The sequence below is a fragment of the Leptodactylus fuscus genome, chromosome 6 (genome assembly GCF_031893055.1).
Source record: "Leptodactylus fuscus isolate aLepFus1 chromosome 6, aLepFus1.hap2, whole genome shotgun sequence".
NCBI lineage: Eukaryota > Metazoa > Chordata > Amphibia > Anura > Leptodactylidae > Leptodactylus > Leptodactylus fuscus.
The window spans coordinates 24,468,007-24,495,014 of record NC_134270.1 but is presented as its reverse complement, the minus strand read 5'-3'; the positions used below and the strand labels follow the sequence as shown (position 1 = coordinate 24,495,014).

Below are 27,008 nucleotides of genomic sequence, written 5' to 3'. Positions count from 1 at the left end.
GTTTTCTGCCTGAAAACAAAAACAAAACTCTTTAAAGTTCCTGCCACTAGGTGTCTCCCTCCTACGTAATTTGTTGTTCTCTCCCCGTTACTAGGGCAAGTCTGTCTTTAGAAACCAACACGCTCAAGATGGAAACACAGGAAGCTGAGAGGGGACAGGTAGGTGTCTATTTACAGCCTCTAGTAGCTTACTCACAGCACACTGCACAGAGAAGAGTCTGCAGCTTCTCACAGCTCACAGTGAGTGTAAAGAGAGTCTATCTACTTCTGACTAGCTGCTTGCGTTACAGATGGCTAATGATGGCATGTTAGTCCTAGACAGCAAGAAGCGTTCCTTATTGTACTCAGATGTCCCTTTTTCATGGTCAGTGTTCAGTTATCTCCTATACTAGGGTCACTTGGGTTTGTCTCAGCAACTTGCTTGTTATTTTACAGTTCCTTCTGGCAGAATAACATGTAAAGAAACCAGTAATAGTAATAATGGATGGGGAGGGCCAGAGTACTATTAAATTCTACATACCCGCTATCTCAGACTGAAATGCAAAATGTGGAAATGTGCTGCAGTCATAATAGGGCTACTAGCAGAAGAAAACTGATAGGAAACCATGTATGGAGGCTAATACAGTCATAGAACGGACTGCCCAGCAAGACCCTGCACATATTTCAACTTGATGAAAATTGCATTAGCCACAGACATTGGGGTGCAGATTTGGGATGCACATGCCTCGTATTAAATCAGGTATTTCCTCTGCTAGGCACTGCGCCTGTAGCAGAATCACGGAAATTCTATTACAAATCTATTTTGTGTGAATAGACCCTAATTCTTTATGGGTATCCTATAGGTATTCCTATTGTAGTGAACCTGTTTTATGAGACGTAACATGACTTAGAGAACAGTGCTCCGACTTACCCATATTCAGTGTGACTGTGATGATATTTAGGGACATGGTGGAGTCTGTGATGCTGCTGAATGATGAGGACTACGGAGAGAACATATAAAACAATATTTACAGTCGCATTCTTAACCACTTCAGTACCGGGCCAATTGATGGTCCAGGACCAGACACATTTTAGATTTTTTTTGTATGTGCGGTTTAGAGGGCTGTAATATTTTTCTCATACGTCTCATTCAACTAATTTTTGCGTCTTTTTTTCAGGGACACATAGAGCATTATTTCTATGTTGTTTTTATTTTCGATGTGTTTTAATTTTTTTTGTATCTGGAAAAATATAAACAAAGTAGGAGGGAAATTGTGTCTGGTTTTCACTTTACTTTTTTTTTTAAATTTAATAACACAAAGTGCCACTGAAAAACTTTATAAAATAGTTTTTCCTCTCCGTTACAGTAATTTTTATTTTGTATGGTGTTGTCAAGGTTGGGGCTATAACCTTTAATAACGGCATTTTATTGGCGTATTATTTGACTTTTTTTTTTTAAATTATTTTATTTTTTAAAACTTTTTTATTAATTTTTTTATATATTTTTTTCAGATGGTGTCCCCATTAGAGACCTTTGGGGACATCTGATCACTTTTTTATTTGTTAAGGAGGCTGATTTCTCCTATAACTGGGGTGGGTACATTTAGCCCCAGTTGCAGGAGGAATACAGCCTCCTGCACGCTGTATACACACCTTATAGAGCTGACCTGGGTCCTGTAGGACCCAGCAGCTCTTGCAAGACACTGAGCCCGGCGGATTACATGACCGCCGGGTCAGAGGGCGGCCCCATTATTGCGGTGCGCATAGCTGTGTATACAACGCTCATTGAGCACTGTATACACAGCGATCAAGAAGGCAGGGAAGGGAATAAACCTTCCCTGCCATCTCTCTGGGAGCTCCGGCTGAAGTTACAGCCGGCTCCCAGTGTCAGCAACTGCAAGATCTCCGTGCAGCTGCTTTGTTCTGACAGGACGTACCGGCACGTCCTGTCAGAACAAGGCAACCACTATCCGGAAGTAAATAGTCTATGGGCGGTCCGGAAGTGGTTAAAGGAGTCTGTCACCAGAACCCAACATATCAACCCAACCCCACAGATACATTAGGGACACCTTAGTCAAACAGAGGTTTCCCCTTGTGAATCGCCGCCTTTTTTACCGCTTTGTCAATATGCAAATAAGCTCTTCGGGGCAACAAGGGTGTTACCATTGCTCCAAAGAGGTAAGCAGCATCCAAGCATCCAGCATCACCTTATTTATATAGTCACGACACTGTGATGCATATATGTATAATCTATATAATGCCCTATAAGAATCACCATATTGCCATATCAGGATGCCACAGAGCAGCTGCTTGATCCCCAGTACAGAATCTATGGATATTTCTATACTAACAGAACGTGCACTTCTTACCCTATCAATTTGCCTCATCTTCTGCTTCCGTCGTCTTCGTTTGTGCTTCCGTATAAGTCTTGAGGATGTGCTTTGCTCGGTGGAGCTGCTTAACCTATAGAATACAGAGGTATATAGGTATTATTATGTAGTTACATAACTTGGGTTTGCATTCTATATAATGGGTATCCAGCGGAGCTTTTACTTTGTATACCGTGTCTAAGATCTTAGTAAAGTATATGGAAGTCTCTGTACAGTGCCAAAGGTGTCCAAGTGGCAACTGTAACGCAGCAAAACCTTTTTGCGGTGGAGTTCGGCTCTCTGATGGGTCTCTCTGACAAGTCAGATCTGATTTGGCTAGATTTCCTATTGACAAATAGAAGTCATATACAAATTGTGGGAAAATTGTGATCGGATTGTGATGTCTGTGTGACAAATTGCAATCTTTAAAGTTGTACACTGTCCTACACATGAAAATTCTAGTGATTATACTTTGCAGGGATTTACTTAACAGTCTTAGTCCCTGGGCCCCATGTGGCGTAAACTCCGCGGTTTGGCTGCAGCGTTTTACAGTCCCTGCAAAGTGCATGGGCTTTTGATAAACTTGGTGCATCCAGGTCTGGTGTTGACTAAGAAGTGGCGTAGATTCCAACTATAATTTACACCAATTTGTAGTGTAAAGCTGACGCTGGGTTCACACTAAAGTTCGGCAGTCCGTTCTCAGGTTTCCGTCTTCTGCATGACTAATAGAATACAGGTAAAAAATATGCAAATCTATTCTCCTGGATGGAATTAGGAGAACAGAGTGCACTCTGTACACCACCCTATAGAGGGCGGCATCCTTAACATCATGAACGACTCAGTTATAAAGTCTTTTAATCATAATGTGGATTTAATTGCTAAATCAGTATTTCTGTCCCCTAATTCTGTCTCCTAATTCCATCCAGGAGAATAGATTTGCATACTTTTTACCCATAATCCCCAGCGGAGCAGGAATGACTTGTAAGTCTCCGTACTGCCTTTGTAGCACACACTCTCCCTAATGTGGACGAGTGCCCCTATACCCTGGTCTATAGTCTCTCACTCTGCTAAATCAGTATCCCTACGCTATGCTGAAGATGGCCCAATAGGCCGAAACAGCGCTGTCCATAGCTGGGAATCTGTTCCTTTTGGGACAGAAATACTGATTTAGCAATTAAATCCACATTATGATTAAAAGACTTTATAACTCAGTCGTTCATGATGTTAAGGATGCCGCCCTCTATAGGGTGGTGTACAGAGTGCACTCTGTTCTCCTAATTCCATCCAGGAGAATAGATTTGCATATTTTTTACCCATAATCCCTAGCGGAGCAGGAATGACTTGTAAGTCTCCGTACTGCCTATGTAGGCACACACTCTCCCTAATGTGGACGAGTGCCCCTATACCCTAATAGAATACAGTACAGCTTCTGCTGGATCCACAGTAAAAAGAAGCAGAGGTATAACTTAGGCTGGAAATAGGCGACCTCCTGCTTCTCCGAAAGAGAGCCCAGCATGTGCATAGCATTTATAACAGATAAGGTAAGCACCTTACCATTCCATGCTGCTCTTCAGCCTAAATTGTATTCCTGCTTCTTTCACTGAGTATACAACAGAAGCTGTACTGTATTCTAGTGAGTATGCACCACTAACAGAGCCTTCTCCATAGACCATAAAGCTTCTCCATAGACCCATAACAGGCACAGCGGCTGCGTCTATGGCATGTCATTGCATTAATAAGCATTGGTCTGCACCCAAAACCATTTTCTGGAGCTAGTGTCAGATCCTATATACTCCACCGAGGATCAATTGAGAAAGACGTATCCCTGCCTATCTATCTATCTATCTATCTATCTATCTATCTCCTATCTATCTATCTATCTATCTATCTATCTATCTCATATCTATCTATCTATCTATCTCCTATCTATCTATCTATCTATCTATCTATCTATCTATCATCTATCTATCTATCTATCTATCTATCTATCTCCTATCTATCTATCTATCTATCTATCTATCTCATATCTATCTATCTATCTATCTATCTCCTATCTATCTATCTATCTATCTATCTATCTATCTATCTATCATCTATCTATCTATCTATCTATCTATCTATCTATCTTTACACATATTTGTAGACTGAACCTCTTGGTTCCCAATGTAACATCTGTAACAGGACCCCCAATCTATCATATGCTATTTATGATACTGACATTTTCCTGACATGTGGCAGTGAGGTCCCTTAGACACGGGCCTGCCTCTACACCCCGTATAGCTATGCCCCAGTATATACACCATACATATAAAATGCAGCTCCATTAAATATTCATTGCAGACAGATGTGTTTTATTCATGCTTATGGCGAGGAGGCGCCTTGGACAATGAAGCTGCTCCTTGTTGGGGAGATGTGTTTGGAGCGCTCTTTCATCTTCGGCCCTGCATGTCCATGATCTGTACCCGTGAAATTCCGGTGGTAATTAATCCGCTCTCGGGATGATGGATATTTTTACATCGCCAGCAGCTCTGATTTCATTCTACATGCTGGCGAGATACAGACACAATGTCGCAGAAGACAAAGGCGGTGCTGGTTGTTTTGCACTGACATATGTCTGTACTAGGCCTTTACCTTTACTGGTGTCATGTACAGAAATCTGCTCTGTTATTCGGGATGACGGCTGGACGTGTGCATTGCTGGTCATGTCCTCTGACCCTTAAATTATTATAATCTGCAGTCAATGCAGCAAAAATGGCATTTACAGGTAGCATAGTCACATGTAAGACACAGCGTAGGGTGGGGGAATAATACATGTGGAGGGGGGTATAGTACATGTGCATACCTCCCAACTTTTGAAGAGCCGAAAGAGGGACAAAATATGTGGTGCGCGCTGCTGAAAATTTAGCTCCACCCACTTCTATGTTGACTCCGCCTATTCTCATTCATTTTTTTTGTGCCCCCATACAGTATAATCCTCCTACAGTCACCTGTAAATTATATTCCCCCCATCCATCTCTCCCAGTTTCATATAACCCCTTTATCTGCCCCCAGTTTCATGTCCCCCCTCCATCTCTGCCCCCAGTTTCATGTCCCCCCCTCCATCTCTGCCCCCAGTGTCATGTCCCCCCATCTCTGCCCCCAGTTTCATGTCTCCACATCTCTGCCTCCAGTTTCATGTCCCCCCATCTCTGCCTCCAGATTCATGTCCCCTCCATCTCTGCCCCCAGATTCATGTCTCCCCCCTTCATCTGCCCCAGTGTCATGCCATTCTCCACCCTTCGTCTGCCCCAGTGTCATGCCGTTCTCCCCCCTTCATCTGCCCCAGTGTCATGCCGTTCCCCCCCCCTCATATGCCCCAAGTTTCATAGGCCCCCTACATTACGTTCCCCTCAAATTTTAACATTTCACCTTCCAACGCTCTCCCGGCGCTCTCTCCGCTCTCTCATTCCACTCACATAGTTGTAAGCCCAATGTGACGTCATCACATCGCGCCTACACACGCCGAAGCCGGAGCGCAGCCGATGAGTTGAAATCGGGACATACCTCACACCGACCAGGACTGCGGGACAGGACACCGAATTCGTGTCCTGCAGAAATCGGGATGGTTGGGAGGTATGCATGTGGACTGGGTATAGTACATGTGGAGGGGGGGTATAGTACATGTGGAGGGGGGCGGTAGTACATGTGGAAGAGGTATTGTACATGTGGAGCAGGGGTATAGTACATGTGGAGGGGGGTATAGTACATGTGGAGGGAGTATTGTACATGTGGAGGGGTACAGTACAAGTGGAAGGGGTATAGTACATGTGGGGGCTATAGTACTTGTGGAAGGGGGATATAGTATATGTGGAGGAGGGTATAGTACATATCTAGGAGGGGTATAGTACTTATGGACGAGGGGTATAGTAATTATGGAGGAGGGGTATAGTACATGTGTAGGAGGGGTGTAGTACTTGTGGAGGAGGGATATAGTATATGTGAAGGGGGGTACAGTGTATGTGGAGGGGAGTACAGTGCTTGTGCAGTATGTACCTGATCTCAGTTTTTATTTAGAAAGACACTGTGGACTTGGTGTTGAGCTCCCCAGAAATAGCGCTATGTATGTTCAAAGGGTAAGGTGGTATTGTAGCGGGAAGCAGACAGCGCTGTTCTGTGCATAGTGGCTGAACTGAGTCACTGCAATTTATCTTCTAGTAAAGTGAATGGGAACTGGTCTGCAGTAACACCACACAGGGGGCAGCGCTGTCTGCTTCCACTTCATCCTCTATCAATTGCTGAGAAAAGCTGGGCCCACGGACCTGGTATTGATGACCTATTCTTTATATTTTTAGTCTGGAAAACCTCTTTAAATGAATTGAGTTGGGTTGCAGTACCAGACGAGGCCTAGGAATAGATGTGGCGCTGATTCAGGATAAGAAGAACATATCTTCTTCTATTTCTATATCTCTTCATACCTTTTATGATGTAATTCTGGATCAATACAGGGCTTACTGCAGAATGGAAAAACATCAGGTTTATTGATTAGGTCACTTCTTGAGAAGAGGAAGCGGAGCTCAGCATCATAGTCCAGGTGGCACCGCACCTTTAAGTAGGACGCCTCAGTTCTTTTTTTCTTGCCCTGTTACATCTCCCCCCCAACCCTTATGGGCACCTCTTTTTAAGGGCATATATTGATTATGTGGTGCTCTCCCCTTTAAGAGAGCCATCCTTGGCCAAGTGGCTTCTCCCATGATGTCACTAGCCTATGGGCTAGCACGTCCCCTTTTATGTCCCTTTCCCACTTTCTCAGGGTTTATGAAAAGGTGAAAGTCGTGAGCACTTGGTCCCCGGGAGTCCGGTCAGTTCTCCTCCTTGAGACATTGTATGATATTGGGAGAGTTACTACTGAATTATCGTAATGAAAAATTAAAGCTGTGGCCGACATCTGTCCAACAAAGAATTTGTTTGTATCCAATATCTTTATTAAAGGGAAGGTTGATGGGCCAATTATGGTTACTATTGGCCCCTGAAGTCTGGAAAATTCCTTTATGGGATCAAAGGCAGTGAGGAAAATTTGCATAAGGAATTCGATAAGGTTTTAGAGAGACGGCGCCACTGACATCTTCGCCCTGAGTGTGCCAATGCGCTATTACTCTTTCCGGGTTTCCAAAAGCAGTAGAGAATTCTTGTCAGGACTCAAGACGTGTATTATTTCTCCTCATTACGGCGTGTTCTTCCTGCGCGATGACAGCTGTGATCTAGACTTTAACACTGCTCCATCTACAAGGATTTACATCAACCCGTCAATTGTAACTAGTCTCTTAGTCTCTAACCTACTAAACAAACCCACTGTCATCTCATGTGTATCCCACCCTTGTCACAGCCTGCAGGATCCAAGCCCCGGGGAAGGCGTCTTGATCTCTGGGTACTAAGTGAGCGAGATGAGAAGCAGAAGGAAGAGATGTGATGACAAGGAGACACACCTTGACCCAGCCACCATGGCAAGGAGAGTCTGACGGCTCGGTGAAATCTTATCAAGTTTTGGCTTGTCTTTGTGACTTGCTGGAAATGTTCTCCTGCTCTGTCAGGCACAGGTAATGTTACAAGCAGAATGATAGGAAGTGTTGAGCAAAAGTTTTAGGCAGCTGCAGGGGGGAAATGCTGTAAAGTAAGAATGCTTCCAGAAATAGAAGGGTTAATCGTTTACTTTGGTCATTTAACAAAATGAAGTGAATGAAGAGAAATGTAAACCCCATCAATATTTTAGGTGGCCGCCCTTTTCTTCATTCACTTCATTCACTATTACCACTTCTGTTTCCGAAAGCGTTCTTACCTAAAACTTTTGCACAGCCTGTATGCTGAAGATTTAGTTGTCTCTCTGACTTTGGCTAAAAAAAATGCAACAAAAAAACGCTGCATTTCCGCAATGTGGGGCCTCAGCCTCAAAGGGTTTCGTGATTTCATTAAAAGGGTTTTCTGGACCAAATGGATTTTTCATACTGATGACTTATCCACAGGTTAGGTCATAGGTATGTGATCTGTGGGAGTCTGACATCCGGACCCCGCACATATTGGTTCATCCAGGCACTGAGGGCTGCTGTGGTGAACAGAGCAGAAGCAAGTAATAGGAGCGGAGCAGCCCTGTCCACTGTATAGTGATGGTTCTGGGGATTTGCAAGGTCAGTCCTATTAGCCTGTACTCACTCACTGTACTCACCATTGTCCTCCGTGTGAATGGCCCCCAAGAGTTTTAGAATAATGGCACACGGACTCCATAGAGCTCTAGAAAACTGTCACACTAATACTATCAGAGAGTTGTTGGGGGAAGTTAAAACTGCATTGGAAAAAACTGCATGCACTTGTGATTCTGTTTTTGGTAGAGTATTTTATATTTTTTTATATAGATTGTGAGCCCCATATACAACTCACAATGTACATTTTTCCACGGGGAGAACATACAAACTCCTTGCAGATGGTTTTATGCCCTTGGCGGGATTTGAACACCAGGACTCCAGGGCTGCAATGCTAACCACTGAGCCACCATGTGGCCCCTTTTGGTACAGTTTTTGATGTTACAGTGGTAACGTGTGAAATAAATGGGTTCCACCTGTAAAATTAAAGGGGTTGTCCATGATATATAATTTCTTGCAAGAGAAGGTGGGAAAAAAACAAAAACATATTTACCTGTCCCCAAAGTTTACCACTGCGGTCCTGCTGCCCCTCGGACTTGTTTCAGTGGAACTTGTGACCGCTGAGGCCACCCAGTGGCCGAAGCAAAGGGCATGGGACGGTACGGGTGATGTAGGCGAGTGATGTCCCAGGACTTTTCCTTAGACCACTGAGGCAATTAAACGTCCTCAGTGAGGACTTGCGCCAAAAGACGCACCGGGGCAAAACGGGACAGGTGACGATAGGTTCATACTAGCGTTTCACATTCAAGTTTCCATCGTTTGAGACCGCATGGGGACCCAAAAGTTAGAGACCTTTTCCTCTTAAAAAGCTGTTACACATGGAAACTCGCAGACCACAAAGACTATAGGACTTTCCTCTCCGCCGATTTTAAGTGGATTCTGCGGCAGAGTCTCCAATGTAAGTGTGAATCCGGCCTGAGTATGTTTTTATTTCACCTTCTCAGGCTCCTTGTTGAAAATTGTAGATCTTGGAAAACCCCTTTAAAGGGGTTCTGCAATTAAAAACCTTTTTTTTCTGGTTGACACGACGGAATAGCCTTAAGAAAGGCCATTCTTCTCCTATCTAGATGTTTTCTCCGCGCCGCCATTCGTTTAAAATCCCGTTTTCCGCCGGTATGCAAATGAGTTCTCTCGCAGCACTGGGGGCGTCCCCAATGCTGCGAGAGAACTCTCCAGTGCCGCCTCCATCTTCTTCAGGAACGGGGTCTTCATGCGTCTTCTTCTGGGGGTTGGCTTCAAACTTCTAGGCCTTGGGCAAAGCCGACTGCGCATGCCCGCCGGCCACAAAAAAATGGCCACTTATACAGTATTGGAAGCACCCATTTTCTTGTGGCCGGCGCGCATGCGCAGTCGGCTTTGCCCATGGCCTAGAAGTTTGAAGCCACCCCTAGAAGAAGCGTGAAGACCTTGTTCCAGAAGTAGATGGAGGCAGCACTGGAGAGTTCTCTCGCAGCATTGGGGACGCCCCTAGTGCTGTTTGAGCGCTGGGGTACACCCCCAGTGCTGCGAGAGAACTCATTTGATGAAAACCGGATTATATACCGAAAAGCGGCGTGGAGAAGACATCTAAAGGTAGGAGAAGAATAGCCTTTCTTAAGGCTATTCCTACGTGGTGGGCAGAAAAAATTAGTTTTAATAACAGGATCCCTTTAAGGAAACTCGATGAAAAAACAGCATGAAAAATACATGTAGTTTTGATGCAATTTAACTGTACCCAACTGCACCATGTGAATGAACCCTTAGTGTCCTTGAATAAAAACCATAAAAATGCTAAAATGAAAATGGAGGGGATGACAAGCCCCTAACCTAATAAGGTTCTATAGACAATGACACATACCTGCTAGTATTGTCTTCATCAGAGTCCACAAAACTGCTGGATTCCAGCTCACTGCTCATCACGGTGGACGTGCTGTCATACCCGCCAGTCTCCCGTATACGCTCCACCTTGGGGTGCCCATTGATTCTTGGAACTGTCACGGAAAACAAACAGCAGGATGAGCAGGGCCCCTGGACAGCTGCTATCAGCAAATACCAAGCCAGGGTTGGTGATCAAAGGAAAAAGTTTGCACTTTACGAAAGACAAAAAAGTGCAAAGTACAGTACATTGACAAAGAAACTCAATGTAACGAGAAGTGACATGTAGATAAGGGCGACTGAGGAAGAAATATTACCATCCAACTCAACGCATGTCCTCCTTTCATCAGAAAGAAAAATGGCTGACACTGACACAGGGACACAACAAAGCTGAGAATAGGTCATGCCTTTAATCTGACTAATAGGTGCTGTCATTCCCAGGCTGTTTGATGTGAGACGCCATGACTGATGAAGATGAAGGAACATTACTTCACCTACAGGACGTCACCCACTCCTGCCTGCTGTCATACGGGCACAACGCTCCAGTTACAGTGTAATATATATATATATATATATATATATATATATATATATATGACAGCGGCAGGAGGCAGGAGAGTCAAGGCTGGGGGACAACATGGCAGCCTTTACACCGGACTCATTTAATAGAAATCATCATTTTAATATGATTATTTAATTTTAATTTTTTTTACCTTAATTTTTTTAAAATTGAATTTTTTTCCCCCTTAAATTCAGCTTAAATAAGATCACCATATATAGTGCCAAGATAATACTACCGTACACACCCCATAACAATGCCCCCATACAGTACAGGATGTTACTACTTTGATCCTGAGGATCCTAATCCTCGAATGCCCAGTTTGCCATCCTTGCCCGTCCCCTTAGATGTCTCACAGGAGTTACCAAGCACAGGGATCTATGGCCCGGTAAGTTCACTAGAACTACATGGGTTCTGGTCTTACATTTAGGATACATTAACCAGAGGTACAGAAGGTGTTAGAGTGTAAGGGCCACTTTTTTTTACTATTGTTGCCTGTCCCATACCCCTGTACTCACTGTAAATTGCCACTTGTCTAAGGTGGGCATTGCCACTTCAAATAGTTGTATCTCCGGATTGATATAATTTAGAACAGCAGTTCTGGTGTCGTATAAAAGCGGAGATTCTCAGCTCCATGTTCTAGTAAGAGCCACATATAAAGCTCATATTCCTGACTGTGATTTACATAAGTTATCCATACACTTCAGACAGCTGTCAGCTCATCTGGCCAACAGCTATTACCCCCCAACACCTACTATGCACTCACAATCGGCCAGGCTTGCATGTCTTTTCAATAGGGAAGGAGGACTAAGCTGCAGCTTGACACCTCCGGCTATGGCGTATCTCCACCGAGTACTAAAAAAAGCGGCATGGTGAAATCTAACAGCTGTATCCCCCTTTATCCTGACCTCAGCCAACAGAAGTAGTGTCAGGGTGCAGCATGCTCCCTCTTCCCTTAGTAAACATGTGCAGGCCTGGCCGAGTGTGAGCGCCTATGGGGCGTTGCGAGTGTTGGACAAATATAATACACAATGACATTGATCTAATATGTATGGCACCTTTACATCTCCAGGTGTTTGGTAAAGGGATACGTACACCGATGACAATGGCTTCGGCCTTCTCAATGACATCCACATAGCAGGTTTCGTTGTCTACGTGCTCCATCTGAATTGTGTTATAATAATGCTACTACGCCCCGATTACAGACGATCGCAGCCCCAAGCAACGTTCCAAAGAATGCGACGTGCAAAAGCTTTCTATATACATAATACATTACAAATCATCATATTTCAGCTTCCATTACTATCGCTTGACAAGGCGTATACTGTAAAGATAAACTAATAACCACATCCATTCCTTATACGTTTCTTGAGACATCTTATACCACGCCAGGCTCAGCATGTAACCAGCTTAGGATGAAATTTTATCTTCAGATCCCTCCCTGGGCGCCGACGTGAATTTACTAGACAAAATGTCTTTCAATCAGAAAAAAATATTAAAAAAAACAATCTCCTCTAAGACAAGACAAAATCTAATCTGCAGTCTTCGCTTTTTACCTTCACGCTCTAATTCCATTTCTTTACCTCGGCAAACCTAAGTAACTGAAGAAGGATGGGGGGCGAAGCGGCGACCGAGAAAAGTGTATGAAGGTTATGCAGATGACTTAGGAGGAACACTAGGTACTAGCCCCGGGCTATACGCAGATTCTGTAAGGTTATGTTCACATGGCAAGGAATATTTGCTGTGTATTTTTAGCACGGAGCCTGCAGGAGAGACCCGAGCCTTGAAGTAGTTTGCAGACTTGACCTGTCGGGGATCGACACGCTTATTTGCGCAATTCAATGCGTCCAGTCAACGTGCGGCCACCCACTGCGGTTTCAGCGCTGAAGCTGCGGCATGAGACGTCCACCCATCCCTGACTCTCATTACAATCTATGGGACTTTAAGGAAGATTTTGTCATGGAAAACATACCAAACTCCCCATAAAAAAAACTTGATGTCACTGGTGAGGGGAATACACCACGGCTTGACATCTCTGGCCGCTGTTTATCCACAGCAACAAAGAATTGAGTCCGACGTACCCGTTATCCATTTTACCCCCAAATCTGCCATCTGGAAGGCACCATACAGACAGTACAGAGGTAAAGAGTACAGACCCTTGTGTATACGCAGACCTTCCCCTGCTGCTCTACAAAGTAGGGTCAATACATTGGAGAGGATGGGGGAAGCACCTAGCTCCGATGCCAAAATCAGAACACTATGTTGTTATGTCGGATACATAGGGAGGGCCTTAGCGATGCCAGGAGGACCTACATAGTAATTATGCAAGGGAGTGGGGGTTGGTCTAACAGGGGTGAACTTAGAAAGCTGGGTCACACGGGGTTTTTTGGACCGGATTTTGACCCGGAGGCCGCCTCAGAATACGGTCCAAAAAACTAGCCACGACTGGATGCCGGTGCAGTGCATACAGTGCACTGGTAACCAGTCACAACAAAGGAATGGGCTTCAGAGGGAGGTGTTGCACCGCGGACTTTGCAGCAGATTCCAACGTGGAATCCATCTCAAGAATCCATTCCGCTTGTGGAAAAAGGTACCCATTGTATTCAATGGAAGGTGGTTTTTTGATCCAAATTTTGACGCGGATTCTGTTAAGTAAGGGCTCGTTCACATCTGCACCCCGGGTCTCAGTTATACAGGTTTCTGTTTCCTGCCCGAAACTGGCCAGGAAACGGAAACCTACAGGCATTTTTCAAACCCATTCAAATGAATGGGTTTGAAAAGTGTCTGGCCATGAGCGCCCGTGTGCATTTTGTGCTCTCCGCAGCGAAACCGGTTTTTTTTTTACCAGACACAAAGTCGGACATGCCGGACTTTGTGTCCGGCTTAAAAAAAATGGTTTCGCCACAGAGAGCACAAAACGCTCACCGGCGCTCATGGCCAGACACGGTCTGACAGGTTTCCGTCTTCCGTGTAGACTGGACGCTGGTGTGAACCCAGCGTAAGCATTATGTGGGCAATTAGGGGGCATTATACTGTGGTGGGCCAATAAGGGGGCATTATACTGTGTGTTACTGGTAATAAATAGGGGTTTCAGGCTAGGTTCACACCTGTGCCGGGCTCTCCATGGGAGACATGAACCACAGGGACCCCGACCACAAAAACATCAGTTATCCGCAGACCCCACAGACTATAATGTGGTACGCCGGGTGTCTATCGGACAGGACTTTTCTCTGTGGCTGAGTTTCTAATGACTCCGGCGCAAAGCGTCTCAGACATAACTTTGCGTGAGGCCTCAGAAATTCCAAATCCGCCCCCATATACAATAGCATATGTGACTTTTGGCCAGAAAATATGTTTATCATTTGATATATGTCTTTGCTTCACCCCATTGTATAGGACAATAAAAGGGCGCGCTTTGCCTAAAGCCAGGTCACTACAGGCCTTACCTGCACTGATACGCTGTAACAAACCAAACACGAGAGAGGATGACGCTACTAAAACAGCTGACATATATATCGTTATATATAGTGAGCTCTCGGCTGTGAGGGATATTAGGTCAGGACAGGTTTATGAGAAGAATTATTGCTTATGGCGGCCGATAGGTCTGAACACGAAACATCGCATGTGAAGTGAACATGAAAGCAAGCTCTAAACAACTCGCCCCTAGGGGGCGACAGGTTTTCAATAAGGGCCTTTTATTGTCAGCACCCTACACGTTTAACCCTTTAATTGCTGCCATCAAAGGTGTTCCTATGAAGGAGCAATGGCGGAAACGTAAAGCTTAAGACGGCGGCCTGAAGTTTTTGGGGCTGGAGGATAATAACTTCACATCTAAAGTGCTGCAACTGAGATGAAACCTGATAATACATTAGCGTGAAATTTACACTATAAAAGATCATAGTCAGTGTCACGGGATGGTTAGAGTCTATACTATAGGCAATGTGTAATATATATTTCATGTGGAATGTATTCTCTAACCTGTTGTAAACATCAGTGTGTAGTTGGCTGATTCGGGTCTAGTGTGTTAGCACATTGTATGCAAATCCCTCTAACTAGTGAGGACAATGGGTGGAGATAATCTGATCAGTGTCTCCAAGAAGATGTTGGACTGTGCATTGTTCAAAAGAGACAGGGAGTCTGCTCTCCTTGGTATAGGTGAGGGGGGAAGGATCTGTGGCTCAGCCCTTCCCACCCCCAGGTATAGGTGTAACAGTTTAGTATATAGTTGTAGCTTGCAGTTAGTATGTGTTAGCCGGCCTGTGCACAGCTCTGCAGAGAGCCAGGACTTAGTTACAGGACCAAGGAACCAAAGCTATCATTGGATTGTGACTTCTGTGGACTTATTGTTATTACGGTTGATGTGACCGCCGCCGGCTACTAACTTTGTGGATTACAATAAATTGCTGTTGTCTCCCGACCTCTTGCGTCCCTGTTGATTCAAAAGACCATCCGGAGGAAGACGTATACCTTTGCTCCGTGACAACTGGTTGGCAGCGGTGGGATCAACAGCGGACAGCGAGATGGACTACAGCAGCCCAGCGATTAATGGAGCCACAACCTCAGAATACAGGAACTGGACTATGGCAAGTCTACAAGTAAGGGCCCGGGAACTAAACCTGAGTTACCAGGGAAGAACGAAAGAGCAACTGATCGAGGCACTGGAGGAGATGACCCTGCAAAGCGACCATGAGGAGGGCTGCCCCCAGGAGACTGGAGAGATACGGGAGTGGCAGGTACAGACCCAAAAGAGCAGATGGGTTGTTTTGTATGAGGAGGAATTGGCAGTGCTGGGGCTAGGAGCAACTGCAGAGCAAAGGAGTAGAGCATTACAGAGGGCTCAGGAAACGGAGAAGGAGGAACAGAGAATGGTGCATGAAAAGGAAAGAATGGCGCATGAAATGCGAATGGCTGAGATAACTATGAGGAATTATAATCAAACGTCGACCCCCAGCCCAACAGTGAGAGAACCACCATATGTCTCCCATAAACACTTCAAGACCTTTGAGGAAGCGGCTGGGGATGTTGATGGATATTTTCAGGACTTCGAACACCAGTGCCACCTGATGGAAGTCCCAGAGAAGGATTGGGTCCGGTATCTGGTGGGGCACCTACGAGATGGGGCTGCGGAAGCTCTCAGAGCCATGGACCCTAGTGATCAGCGGGACTATGAGGCCATTAAAAGAGCGGTGCAGAAGTATTATGCAGTCACTCCAGAGACCTACCGAGTTCAGTTCCGCTCTTTGTCTTACAATGGGGGAAGCTCCTTCCACATGTTCGCCCACAAGTTGAAGCAAGCATGCAAGCGCTGGCTAGAAGGAGAGGAGGCTGTCACAGTCGATAAGATCCTCCAAGTCATACTTAAGGAACAGTTCTTTTCCCAGTGCCCCGCTGAGATCCGTGAGTGGGTGCTGGAACGGAACCCAGCCACAGTGGAGCAAGCTGCTTCTCTTGCAGATGAGGGCCTGACCATCAAGCCGCAGTGGAAGAGGTTGTTTGCAGAGGAGCGGAAAACTACCACAGTCCGCCAGACACCCTTCAGCCAGCCACCCACCTTTCGTGCCCGGCCTCAGGATTACAATTTCCCCTCTACCCTTGCCCCAGCCCATCGGCCTCCAGCTATGAACAACCCTGTCCCTAGACAACGACCTACTGGAAGAATGCTAGAGCGCAGATGTTTTGGTTGCGGGCGGCCTGGACATTTGCAAGCTAGTTGCCCTGTTAACATGGGGGCACGGGCCACCGTGGCATCTCGGCCTATTCACTACCTGGGAACCACCCCTAGGACAGAAAGTTTGGCCCCATGTCCAGATGACTCCATGAATGACCCATCTGTTCCACCTCCAGGGGTCTATGGGATTCAGCCTTCCGCCACACATCCCGCAAACCTTCAGAGGAAGCACTTGCAGGAGGTCCTACTGGATGGCCGAACAGTTGTTGGATTCCGGGACTCGGGAGCTTTCCTAACGGTAGCGGACCCCCGAGTTGTGCGACCCGAGGCCCTAGAGGAGGGTCCTGGCATTTCTATCAAGTTGGCAGGGGGTACTCAAAGACGTATTCCTAAAGCTACCGTGGAACTCGACTATGGTTATGGACCAAAACGATGCACAATTGGTGTGATGAGCGGGCTGCCGGCCGATGTTCTGTTAGGCAACGATGTTGGAAATCTACAGTGCCACTTTGTGGGAGCAGTGACCCGAAGCCAAGCTCAGGGAGAAGCCAACATGGATCCACCGGATTTTCTGACAGATGCCAGCCCTTCAACCCTACAACTTTACCATTCAGTACCGCCGAGGGAACCAACAGCAGAACGCGGATGGGTTATCCCGGCAGGAGGACATATGAGCTATAGAGACTGATGTGCATTCCCCAATTTACCTGTGTAGGCCAATTGTGTCATGCACATGTTTTGAGAGGGGGAGGGGTTGTCACGGGATGGTTAGAGTCTATACTATAGGCAATGTGTAATATATATTTCATGTGGAATGTATTCTCTAACCTGTTGTAAACATCAGTGTGTAGTTGGCTGATTCGGGTCTAGTGTGTTAGCACATTGTATGCAAATCCCTCTAACTAGTGAGGACAATGGGTGGAGATAATCTGATCAGTGTCTCCAAGAAGATGTTGGACTGTGCATTGTTCAAAAGAGACAGGGAGTCTGCTCTCCTTGGTATAGGTGAGGGGGGAAGGATCTGTGGCTCAGCCCTTCCCACCCCCAGGTATAGGTGTAACAGTTTAGTATATAGTTGTAGCTTGCAGTTAGTATGTGTTAGCCGGCCTGTGCACAGCTCTGCAGAGAGCCAGGACTTAGTTACAGGACCAAGGAACCAAAGCTATCATTGGATTGTGACTTCTGTGGACTTATTGTTATTACGGTTGATGTGACCGCCGCCGGCTACTAACTTTGTGGATTACAATAAATTGCTGTTGTCTCCCGACCTCTTGCGTCCCTGTTGATTCAAAAGACCATCCGGAGGAAGACGTATACCTTTGCTCCGTGACAGTCAGCCTCCCAGAAAAGGAGCCCTCCGTAGGTCATGTGGCGACCCCAGCGCTGCCATCACTTTCACGACAAACACTGAAGATTCTTATCAGAGCATGAATATGTGAAGGATTTCTTCAAACACCACAAAACATCAGGCCCGGAGTCGTCTTCTTAAGGCGTTAAGATGTTCTATTCAGAAATACTTGTACCTTTTTGTAGGAAAGCTGGGCGACAACCAACATGGCTGGTGATGATGTTCACCAGCTTTCTTAGGAAAGGGAAATCTGCCTTAGTGACATGAGATAGATGCGATTGCAGCCATATTGGTAGTTGTTGGGATTCATTTTGCTAAGGAATGTCTTCGGAAAACTCAAGTACTTATATCTAAGAGTAGTATATAACATGTAGCGTATAGCTAGTATGTGCTACTACATGATAAGGTGAGGGTCCGAACTGTGGCAGGTCCGCTGATTCTGACTATGAAGATCAAAGCCACACGTAGCGAAACACAGTTAAAAACGCAGCAATTTTTCACTGCTTTTCAGCTGAGTTTTTCATTTTTGCCTCCCCCCATATACATCTACGGAGAAATGGAGCGCTTCAGTGGGTAATATTTGGGCACCTGCCACACCTGTCGCGGCTTCTGACAGTCGCGGCTTTCCCCTCCGGAGTAGGCTCAAATGAATGGGCCGACTTCCGAGGGTGCTGCTGCGAGGCGGACGCCAGGGCTGAATCAGACAAGGCTGAAAAGGCAGCTCGCTTCTTTTTCCGTGAGCGGCAACATGCCACTCACGGAAAAAAGCAAGCATGCGGTCTACATAGACCTCCCTTGTGAGGGGGCGGATTATGACGTGGATTCAGCGCCATAATCCGCCCCCTCTTGCCCCTTGTGAACGAGCCCTTAGGGTTAGTGCACACAGAGTTTTTTGACGCTGATTTTGACGCTGAGACAGCCTACATTATTGGGAGGCTTTTTTTGGAGGCTGATATTGAGGCGAATTCAGTGTCAAAATCAGCGCCAAAAAACTCTGTGTGCACTGACCCTAAGGGGGCATTCACATGGAGTAACGCTAGGCGTGTATTACAGCCGTACACGCCGGCGCTACGGCAGGCTGCCGAACACTTCCCATTCACTTCAATGGGAGTGCTCGTAAACACCGCTGTTACTTGCGCTCCCATTGAAGTGAATGGGAAGTGTTCGGCAGTCTGCCGTAATGCCGGCGTGTACGGCTGTAATACACGCCCAGCGTTACTCCGTGTGAATGCCCCCTAAGGGCTTATTCACATGGGGCAAGAGGGGGCAGATTAAAGAGAGGAGGAATTTGCAGCTGAATTTGGCATGGTATTTTTCCATGCTTATAAAAACGCCTGGACTTTTTTTGGCATGTTTTTTTTTTTTGCACTACGCGATTTTTCCACGTGGATTTGGCAAATTCCGCCCCAAATTCCATGCCCAATTCCGCAACGCAGATTTTTCGCCCTCCATTGACTGCGCTGGTTTTTACAGGTGGAATCCGCCTGAGGCCGAGGCCCCACGTTGCGGAAACGCAGCTTCTTTTGTTGCAGATTTTGCTGCGTTTTTTTGAGCCAAAGCCAAGAAGGGCTACAACAGGAATGGGAAATACATAAGAAGTTCTTATACTTTCCGCAACGTGGGGCCTCAACCTGAGGGAAGCTTTTTTTTTCTGCTAGCAGAAAAATTCCGCGAGTGGAAAAAAAAGCTAACAGACCACATTGATGTCAATGGGAGTCTTTTTTTCAGCGCTGATTCTGACGTGGATTCTGTGCCAAATTCAGCACCAAATTCCTCCGTGTGAATGGACCCTAACATGCCGTGTTTTTGAGAGCACAGCATTTTCTGCAGCATTGTTTGCCCAACATGCAATGTTTGTGCTTGGGGCCATGCAATGTCCTTACAGCCATATCCTATATAAGAAATTAGTGGGCCAAAGCTGTAATTACATAGCACAACCACTATGAAACAGACCGTCTACATTGTAAGTAGTGAAGTTCACATGACTGACACGATCCTTTCAAACTGCAGATCAGCAGGGGTCCTGGGTGTCGCTTATTGATAACCTATCCCGGCGATAGGTCATCAATAAAAAGGAACCAGACAATCCCTTTAATAGAGGGTAGTCTCTCTATTTAGCACAATCATATCTTAGCACCCCTTGCTCTGGAGGACCCAGCATGTCCATTCATAGCACAGAGAGCCCATTGATTTTAATGGACCACATGTAATGATTCATATCTCCTGTGGGGGTGCTGTAGGATAACTGAAGACTTGTTGCTAGGTTCCCTTGCAGATCACAGTCGATCACTGTGGATCATAGTAGAAGGGCAACCTGTTCAGTGTATTTTAAGAGCCTCCTTCAAAACAGAGATCCCCTTTATGACTGTAGACGTGTTATTCACCAGTAATTCTGTATCCACTGGTACATAAGAAATTCTCTTACATGTCCACCCAATGTTGTGAAGAATGACCCCGTATAATAAAGATGCACTATGCCAATGCCTTCTCTTTTAACTAAATATTCACATGAGTAACTCCTCAAGATCAAGACAGAGAAGGATCCTTACTCCACTCTCTACAGGCCACCAAAGGCCCCGGTTATACCTACAGTGACACACTCGTGGCTGGGCTTCCGGATGACAACGAACAGGCTCCAGGGGCCAAGGCAGGCGAAATTGGCCTCTCTGTGCAGATCTCCTTGAATGGGGGTGTGATTGAAATGAAAAGTTTGATCGATGACGTTGTGGTGGGTTCCTCCCAAAACATTCCAAGAATGAAGATGTAACCATCATAGACCTTAAGATGAGTACAAATCCAGGAGGTCCTAGGATACAGGTATGAATAGGCACTTATTACCAGGCACCAAGGTTACTGAGAGGTGCATGGAGGACGTCATAGATTAGATCATATTCTAGGATGTTTCCTTTCCAGTAGCGTCCCTTCCTTCAGATGTTTGAGGATCTGTAATGATGGTGAAACAGGAAATACATTGGCAAGGAGGTAAATGGTTGTGGGACAGTCTAATCCGCTCAGCGCTCTCATTGTATATACCGAATGGACATTCTTTATAGAGGGGGAACGTGACGTTTACTATAATGTATTGTTTATACACTGGGATGAGACATTTTAGGGGTTCCCTAAGGATCCATGGCCGGGTGCACCCTCCGCACCCCCTCAAGTTACACCCTAATACTAAGTGTCCTTATCATGTCGAGAACATTGCCACCAACTCTAAAGAACGACTGGACAGTCTAGTCGGGGTCAGAGCAGTCTAATGTGATATACAGCAGAGCGCTCTAATACTGATGATGTCATCATTCATATTCTATCAGTTTTATGGCGTACAATGGTTGAATTTTTTGGTGCAAACTGGGATTTTTTAAAAAATAATTTGCAACTTCTTTCACTTTTGCAATGTCCCTGGCACTTTCCTGTTTATTGGTATTAACAATCCCTGAAATTTACTCTAGCTACGGGCCCGGCGGCGGGTGCACCTTTTATATGAGGATGCATCTAAGACATGTTGTATTTTTGCAAGTCGATGACGGATCCGCAAGAACGCGCTCCAGAAGGATAACAAATGGCCGTAAAAAAGGGATTGCTCTGTCTGCTTCTTAAATGGCCGTTTCTATCCGCGCTCATCTGTCTATAACTAAATCCCATGTTCTTGGCTCAGTGATGCGGTTTTTGGCAAGTGTATACGATAACTCGCAGGCAGATGGCATTGTGAATTCCAGGGTCTGCCAGCAGGACTAATGTGTGCGGGCAGAGTTACACTTTATTATATTTGCCAACACGACTGTACAGATGCAAAGTGCAAACGGCACAATGCTATATCACGGCGTGTTCAGTAATACCGCCATCTGCTCACGGACTAATATATCGATCACTTTTGCGCAGACATGCCTTATCTCTAATGTAATAGCACGATGAGCTGAGCGATATGACAAACTCATCTCTACTGCATCTATTAAACTCACTCAGCTCTGCTGCGTCCGTATAAAGTTATTACACCGGTAACTGGGCTACAGAATTATCATTTTTTTTAGTTTTTTTGTACAGATTTTTTCTATAGGAACCTCTGTTGGAACACGCTAAAGATTTATTAAGAAATCCATTATTATAATAGAAATATAGACGACCGTGTCTTCACATCACATTGCTGGCAGCTCTTAGAAGAAGCAATTAAATCTGAGCTTATTTGCTTCCGGCTACAAGATCTTACAGCAAGATAAGCCTAGACGTAGCAGAGCTGAACGTGTTGTTTAACTCTGTGTTAAGATAAAGTCCTATGTATAGGTGCCATATGACAAAATGAGATCTAAAGTTTGACGTTGAATGTTTGCCTACATATAAAGGGTTAATCGAGTGCAGCTTTAAATATGTTTAAAGGGACACATGATCCTGCCCGTACTGAGATATTTACCCCCCACACACACACACACAAATGACATGGACACTGCATTTACTTACATAGTTTAGCAGGACGGAGCTCGGGTTATAGTCATGGCCATTGTGCATCTCATTTGCAGAATTCCAGCGCCCCCATCAAAAGCCACCTGAGAAGTACAAGGACCAGCGCTGGTCCTGACTACTCCACTCTCCAAGCTGCTGAGGTCACTGCCCCTGAAACCAATGAGATCCCAGCATGCAAATGTATAGGGGAGCTGCTCAGAGATGGCCCCGGGCACAGGGATCTCGGAGATTGATAATCGGCCACTTCAGAGGTGACTGCCCTAAGGGGGCGACTGTGGGAAGAGAGAAATCCTACCATTGTTTCCTCGGCTCATGTGCAATTTTTTTTTAGAAGGCGATTTACTATTCCTTTTGATGCTTGTACAACATGAATTGGGCTCCTAAAGGACAAAGATTTAGATTGATTTGTTTTATATATTATAAGCCCTCTTTGCAACCCCAACCCAATACAGAAAATGTCCCGTATGTGCCCCCCAGGGTGTATCTCACTACAAATAGTCAATGATAAGATGTTACGCTGTTCTAATTCTGTTTCTTACACATTCTCATAGGTTTTATTCTTGGGGACAAGCCGCCATTGTATCGCCCACTGAGGGCTGCCCTTATGTCCCCCTATATAGATAAGTCTATTTATATAGACACCAGTACTGGGGTGTGACTACAGATTTCCGGTAGGGTCACATTAGCATTCAAGTCTCCATACGAGACGCCAACCCAAATTTCACTTAGAATCGTTGGAGAGAAAAGTCTTGCGAGGAGGAATTTTTTATCCCCCCATTTTCAGTGGAAACCAGTCAGACCCCATTAATGTCTATGCCCGTACTCCGTACACAGGAACATTCAGGGAGAGAAGGAGACAAGGGAAAGATTGAAAATATGTAGAATATCACAGAAAGGATCCAAAATGTAATAATAAACTATATAAAAATGTATTCATGACACAACAAATACTGACAGAAATCAGGTGTCCAAAAGTTTAGTTATGTTCTAAGAGTCTTTGTTAGTGTATTATATGTGTGTTATATCCATCTAGTATAGTGTATAGTATGTAGGTGTGTTATATCTGTCTAGTATATGTACGGTATGTTAGATCTGTATAGTGTACAGTATATAGGTGTGTTATATCTGTCTAGTATATGTACAGTGTGTTATATCTGTTTAGTATATGTACGGTGTGTTATATCTGTGTAGTGTACAGTATATAGGTGTATTATATCCATCCAGTATATGTACGGTGTGTTAGATCTGTGTAGTGTACAGTATGTAGGTGTATTATATCTGTCTAGTATAGTGTACAGTATGTATGTGTGTTATATCCATCTAGTACAGTGTACAGTATGTAAGTGTATTATATCCGTCTAGTATATGTATAGTGTGTTATATCCATCTAGTATAGTGTACAGTATGTAGGTGTATTATATCCGTCTAGTATATGTATGGTGTGTTATATCCATCTAGTATAGTGTACAGTATGTAGGTGTATTATATCCGTCTAGTATATGTACAGTGTGTTATATCCATCTAGTATAGTGTACAGTATGTAGGTGTATTATATCCGTCTAGTATATGTATGGTGTGTTAGATCTGTGTAGTGTACAGTATGCAGGTGTATTATATCCATCCAGTATATGTACGGTGTGTTAGATCTGTGTAGTATATGTACGGTGTGTTATATCTGTGTAGTGTACAGTATATAGGTGTATTATATCCATCCAGTATATGTACGGTGTGTTAGATCTGTGTAGTGTACAGTATGTAGGTGTATTATATCTGTCTAGTATAGTGTACAGTATGTATGTGTGTTATATCCATCTAGTACAGTGTACAGTATGTAAGTGTATTATATCTGTCTAGTATATGTACAGTGTGTTATATCCATCTAGTATAGTGTACAGTATGTAGGTGTGTTATATCTGTCTAGTATATGTACAGTGTGTTAGATCTCTGTAGTGTACAGTATATACATGTGTTATATCTGTCTAGTATATGTACAGTGTGTTAGATCTCTGTAGTGTACAGTATATACATGTGTAATATCTGTCTAGTATATGTACGGTGTGTTAGATCTGTGTACAGTACAGTATATAGGTGTATTATATCCATCCAGTATATGTACGGTGTGTTAGATCTGTATAGTGTATAGTATATAGGTGTGTTATATCCATCCAGTATATGTACGGTGTGTTAGATCTGTGTAGTGTACAGTATATAGGTGTGTTATATCTGTCTAGTATATGTACGGTGTGTTATATCTGTGTAGTATATGTACGGTGTGTTAGATCTGTATAGTGTATAGTATATAGGTGTGTTATATCCATCCAGTATATGTACGGTGTGTTAGATCTGTGTAGTGTACAGTATGTAGGTGTATTATATCTGTCTAGTATAGTGTACAGTATGTAGGTGTGTTATATCTGTCTAGTATATGTACAGTGTGTTAGATCTCTGTAGTGTACAGTATATACATGTGTTATATCTGTCTAGTATATGCGCGGTGTGTTAGATCTGTGTAGTGTTCAGTATGTAGGTGTGTTATATCTGTCCAGTATATGTACAGTGTGTTAGATCTCTGTAGTGTACAGTATATACATGTTTAATATCTGTCTAGTATATGTACGGTGTGTTAGATCTGTGTACAGTATCTGTACAGTGTGTTATATCTGTGTAGTGTACAGTATGTACATATGTTGTATCTGCCTAGTATATGTACGGTGCGTTTTATCTGTCTAGTATATGTACGGTGTATTAGATCTGTGTAGTGTACAGTATATAGGTGTGTTATATCCATCCAGTATATGTACGGTGTGATATATCTGTGTACTGTACAGTATATAGGTGTGTTATATCTGTGTAGTGTACAGTATGTATGTGTGTTTATTTTCATGTCATGTACTCCTTATGGCTCCTTTATGTTAGTTTTGCCTGTAGCGGGTACATCTCAGGCACACGTTCCTTAAACACACAAAATGAAGCTGTCACAAGGCCCATTACTCATGATAGACAGCCCCCTACTCGCTCATTCTTTAGGTTTTTGTTTAGTTTTTTTTCTCTTTCATTGGGAATGATTTTTATGTGGTCACCAGACAGATGATCAATTATCCAGATCCAGCGACTGCAGAGTATTTTCTACAAGAATAACATTTTTTTTAGTAAGGCCCCATAGATTTTTTTTTTTTTTTTTTAAGTTTAGATTGTGAGCCCCATATAGGGATCACAATGTTCATTTTTTTTTCCCTATCAGTATGTCTTTGTAGAATGGGAGGAAATCCACACAAACACGGGGAGAACATACAAACTCCTTGCAGATGTTGTCCTTGGTGAGATTCAAACCCAGGACTCCAGCGCTGCAAGGATGCAGTACTTACCACTGAGCCACCGTGTTGCCCCAAATCCCCTTAGATTTCTATACGAGCTACGATACACACGACGGATTTGTAAAATACCTTGATATTGGTGCACATGAGGCTCAAAAAATATACCCCCAAACCCAAACAAAACTGGGATGCAGAGACGTAACTAGCAAAGCCAGGGCACCACGGCAAACTTTTGACTTGGGCCTCCCCCACCCCCACCTGGCAATGACCCCTTTCCTGGTGCCTTCTTTACTGGCTCCCACATAGTAAAGCTCTCACTTTGCAGGACCCCACACATTAACGCCCCATTTACACACAATGCTAATGCCCCCTATTGTAATGGTCCAGCAGGGGCAACTGCCTTCACAACATATAAGCTTTAGGTTTATAGATTTTGTTTGGATCCATAAAAAAAATAATAAAAAAAATAGAGAAACGTAATAAAATCACCTATAACGATGACTTCACCCAATCTGCCCAGAAACCCCAAGACATCTCAAAACGTATCTACTCACAAATCTGTTCTTAGTCTTAGATCTATTTCTTTGAGATGATCCCCCCCCCCCCAGAAGACCAGTTTTAACGCAATTTTCAGTTATTGTCTCAAATAGGTTTCGCTGTATTTTTTGCCAAGAACAATGTTAGGTCCCACGTTGGGACCCATGAAGGGATCGGAGCCTGTGTTAGATACTGTTCTGTTACATGAGCCTCCTTGGGTACCAGGGCTTTGGTGTAAATGCAAATTTTAGATCCTAAAATATTTGAGCTTTAGCTCCCCTACAGATCTGTGCTGTTCTTGAGATCTGCAGCATGTATACAGTGTGTCGTATAAGACTCATCCTCTAGAAGGCAGCGGGCAGGGCATGCGGGTACACTCACTACAGTAATGACATTGGTTGTGACTTTTCAGGGTCGGTTGGTTGGTTGCAGTGTCTGATGGGATAATTCTCACAAGTAGATTATAATGCAATGATAAAAAGGAAGCGGAGACGTTGTGACACAAATAGCAAATATATGTGATTATGATGAGTGAGCGTGCAGGCGGGAGACTATCAGAGGCCAAGCAAGAAGGAAAACCAGCGACCAGATAGAGACAGTGCAAACGTTATCTGACCATATGCCAGCTAATACATATACATAAGTATTACATAAGTCTCCAACTCTTGGTTCTCCTCATGTTGTAAAACTACAACTCCCAGCAAGCCCTGACAGCTTGTGGTTCTTAGGCAGAGGCGTTACTTGAATCTCCCG

The 27,008-nt window shown here is 44.4% G+C and overlaps 1 protein-coding gene across 5 annotated transcripts in view; it reads right to left on the bottom strand.

Moving 5' to 3' along the window:
- Positions 1 to 27,008, bottom strand: part of DVL1 (dishevelled segment polarity protein 1) — a 135,354-nt gene that overhangs the window by 28,982 nt on the left and 79,364 nt on the right. For all 5 annotated transcript variants that reach the window (XM_075279588.1, XM_075279589.1, XM_075279590.1 and 2 more), the window contains exons 5-7: positions 10,355 to 10,487; positions 2,348 to 2,441; positions 910 to 979 (exon numbers count right to left, since the gene is read on the bottom strand). In XM_075279588.1, the coding sequence (XP_075135689.1) occupies positions 910 to 979; positions 2,348 to 2,441; positions 10,355 to 10,487 (297 nt within the window). The remainder of the gene's footprint in view (positions 1 to 909; positions 980 to 2,347; positions 2,442 to 10,354; positions 10,488 to 27,008) is intronic.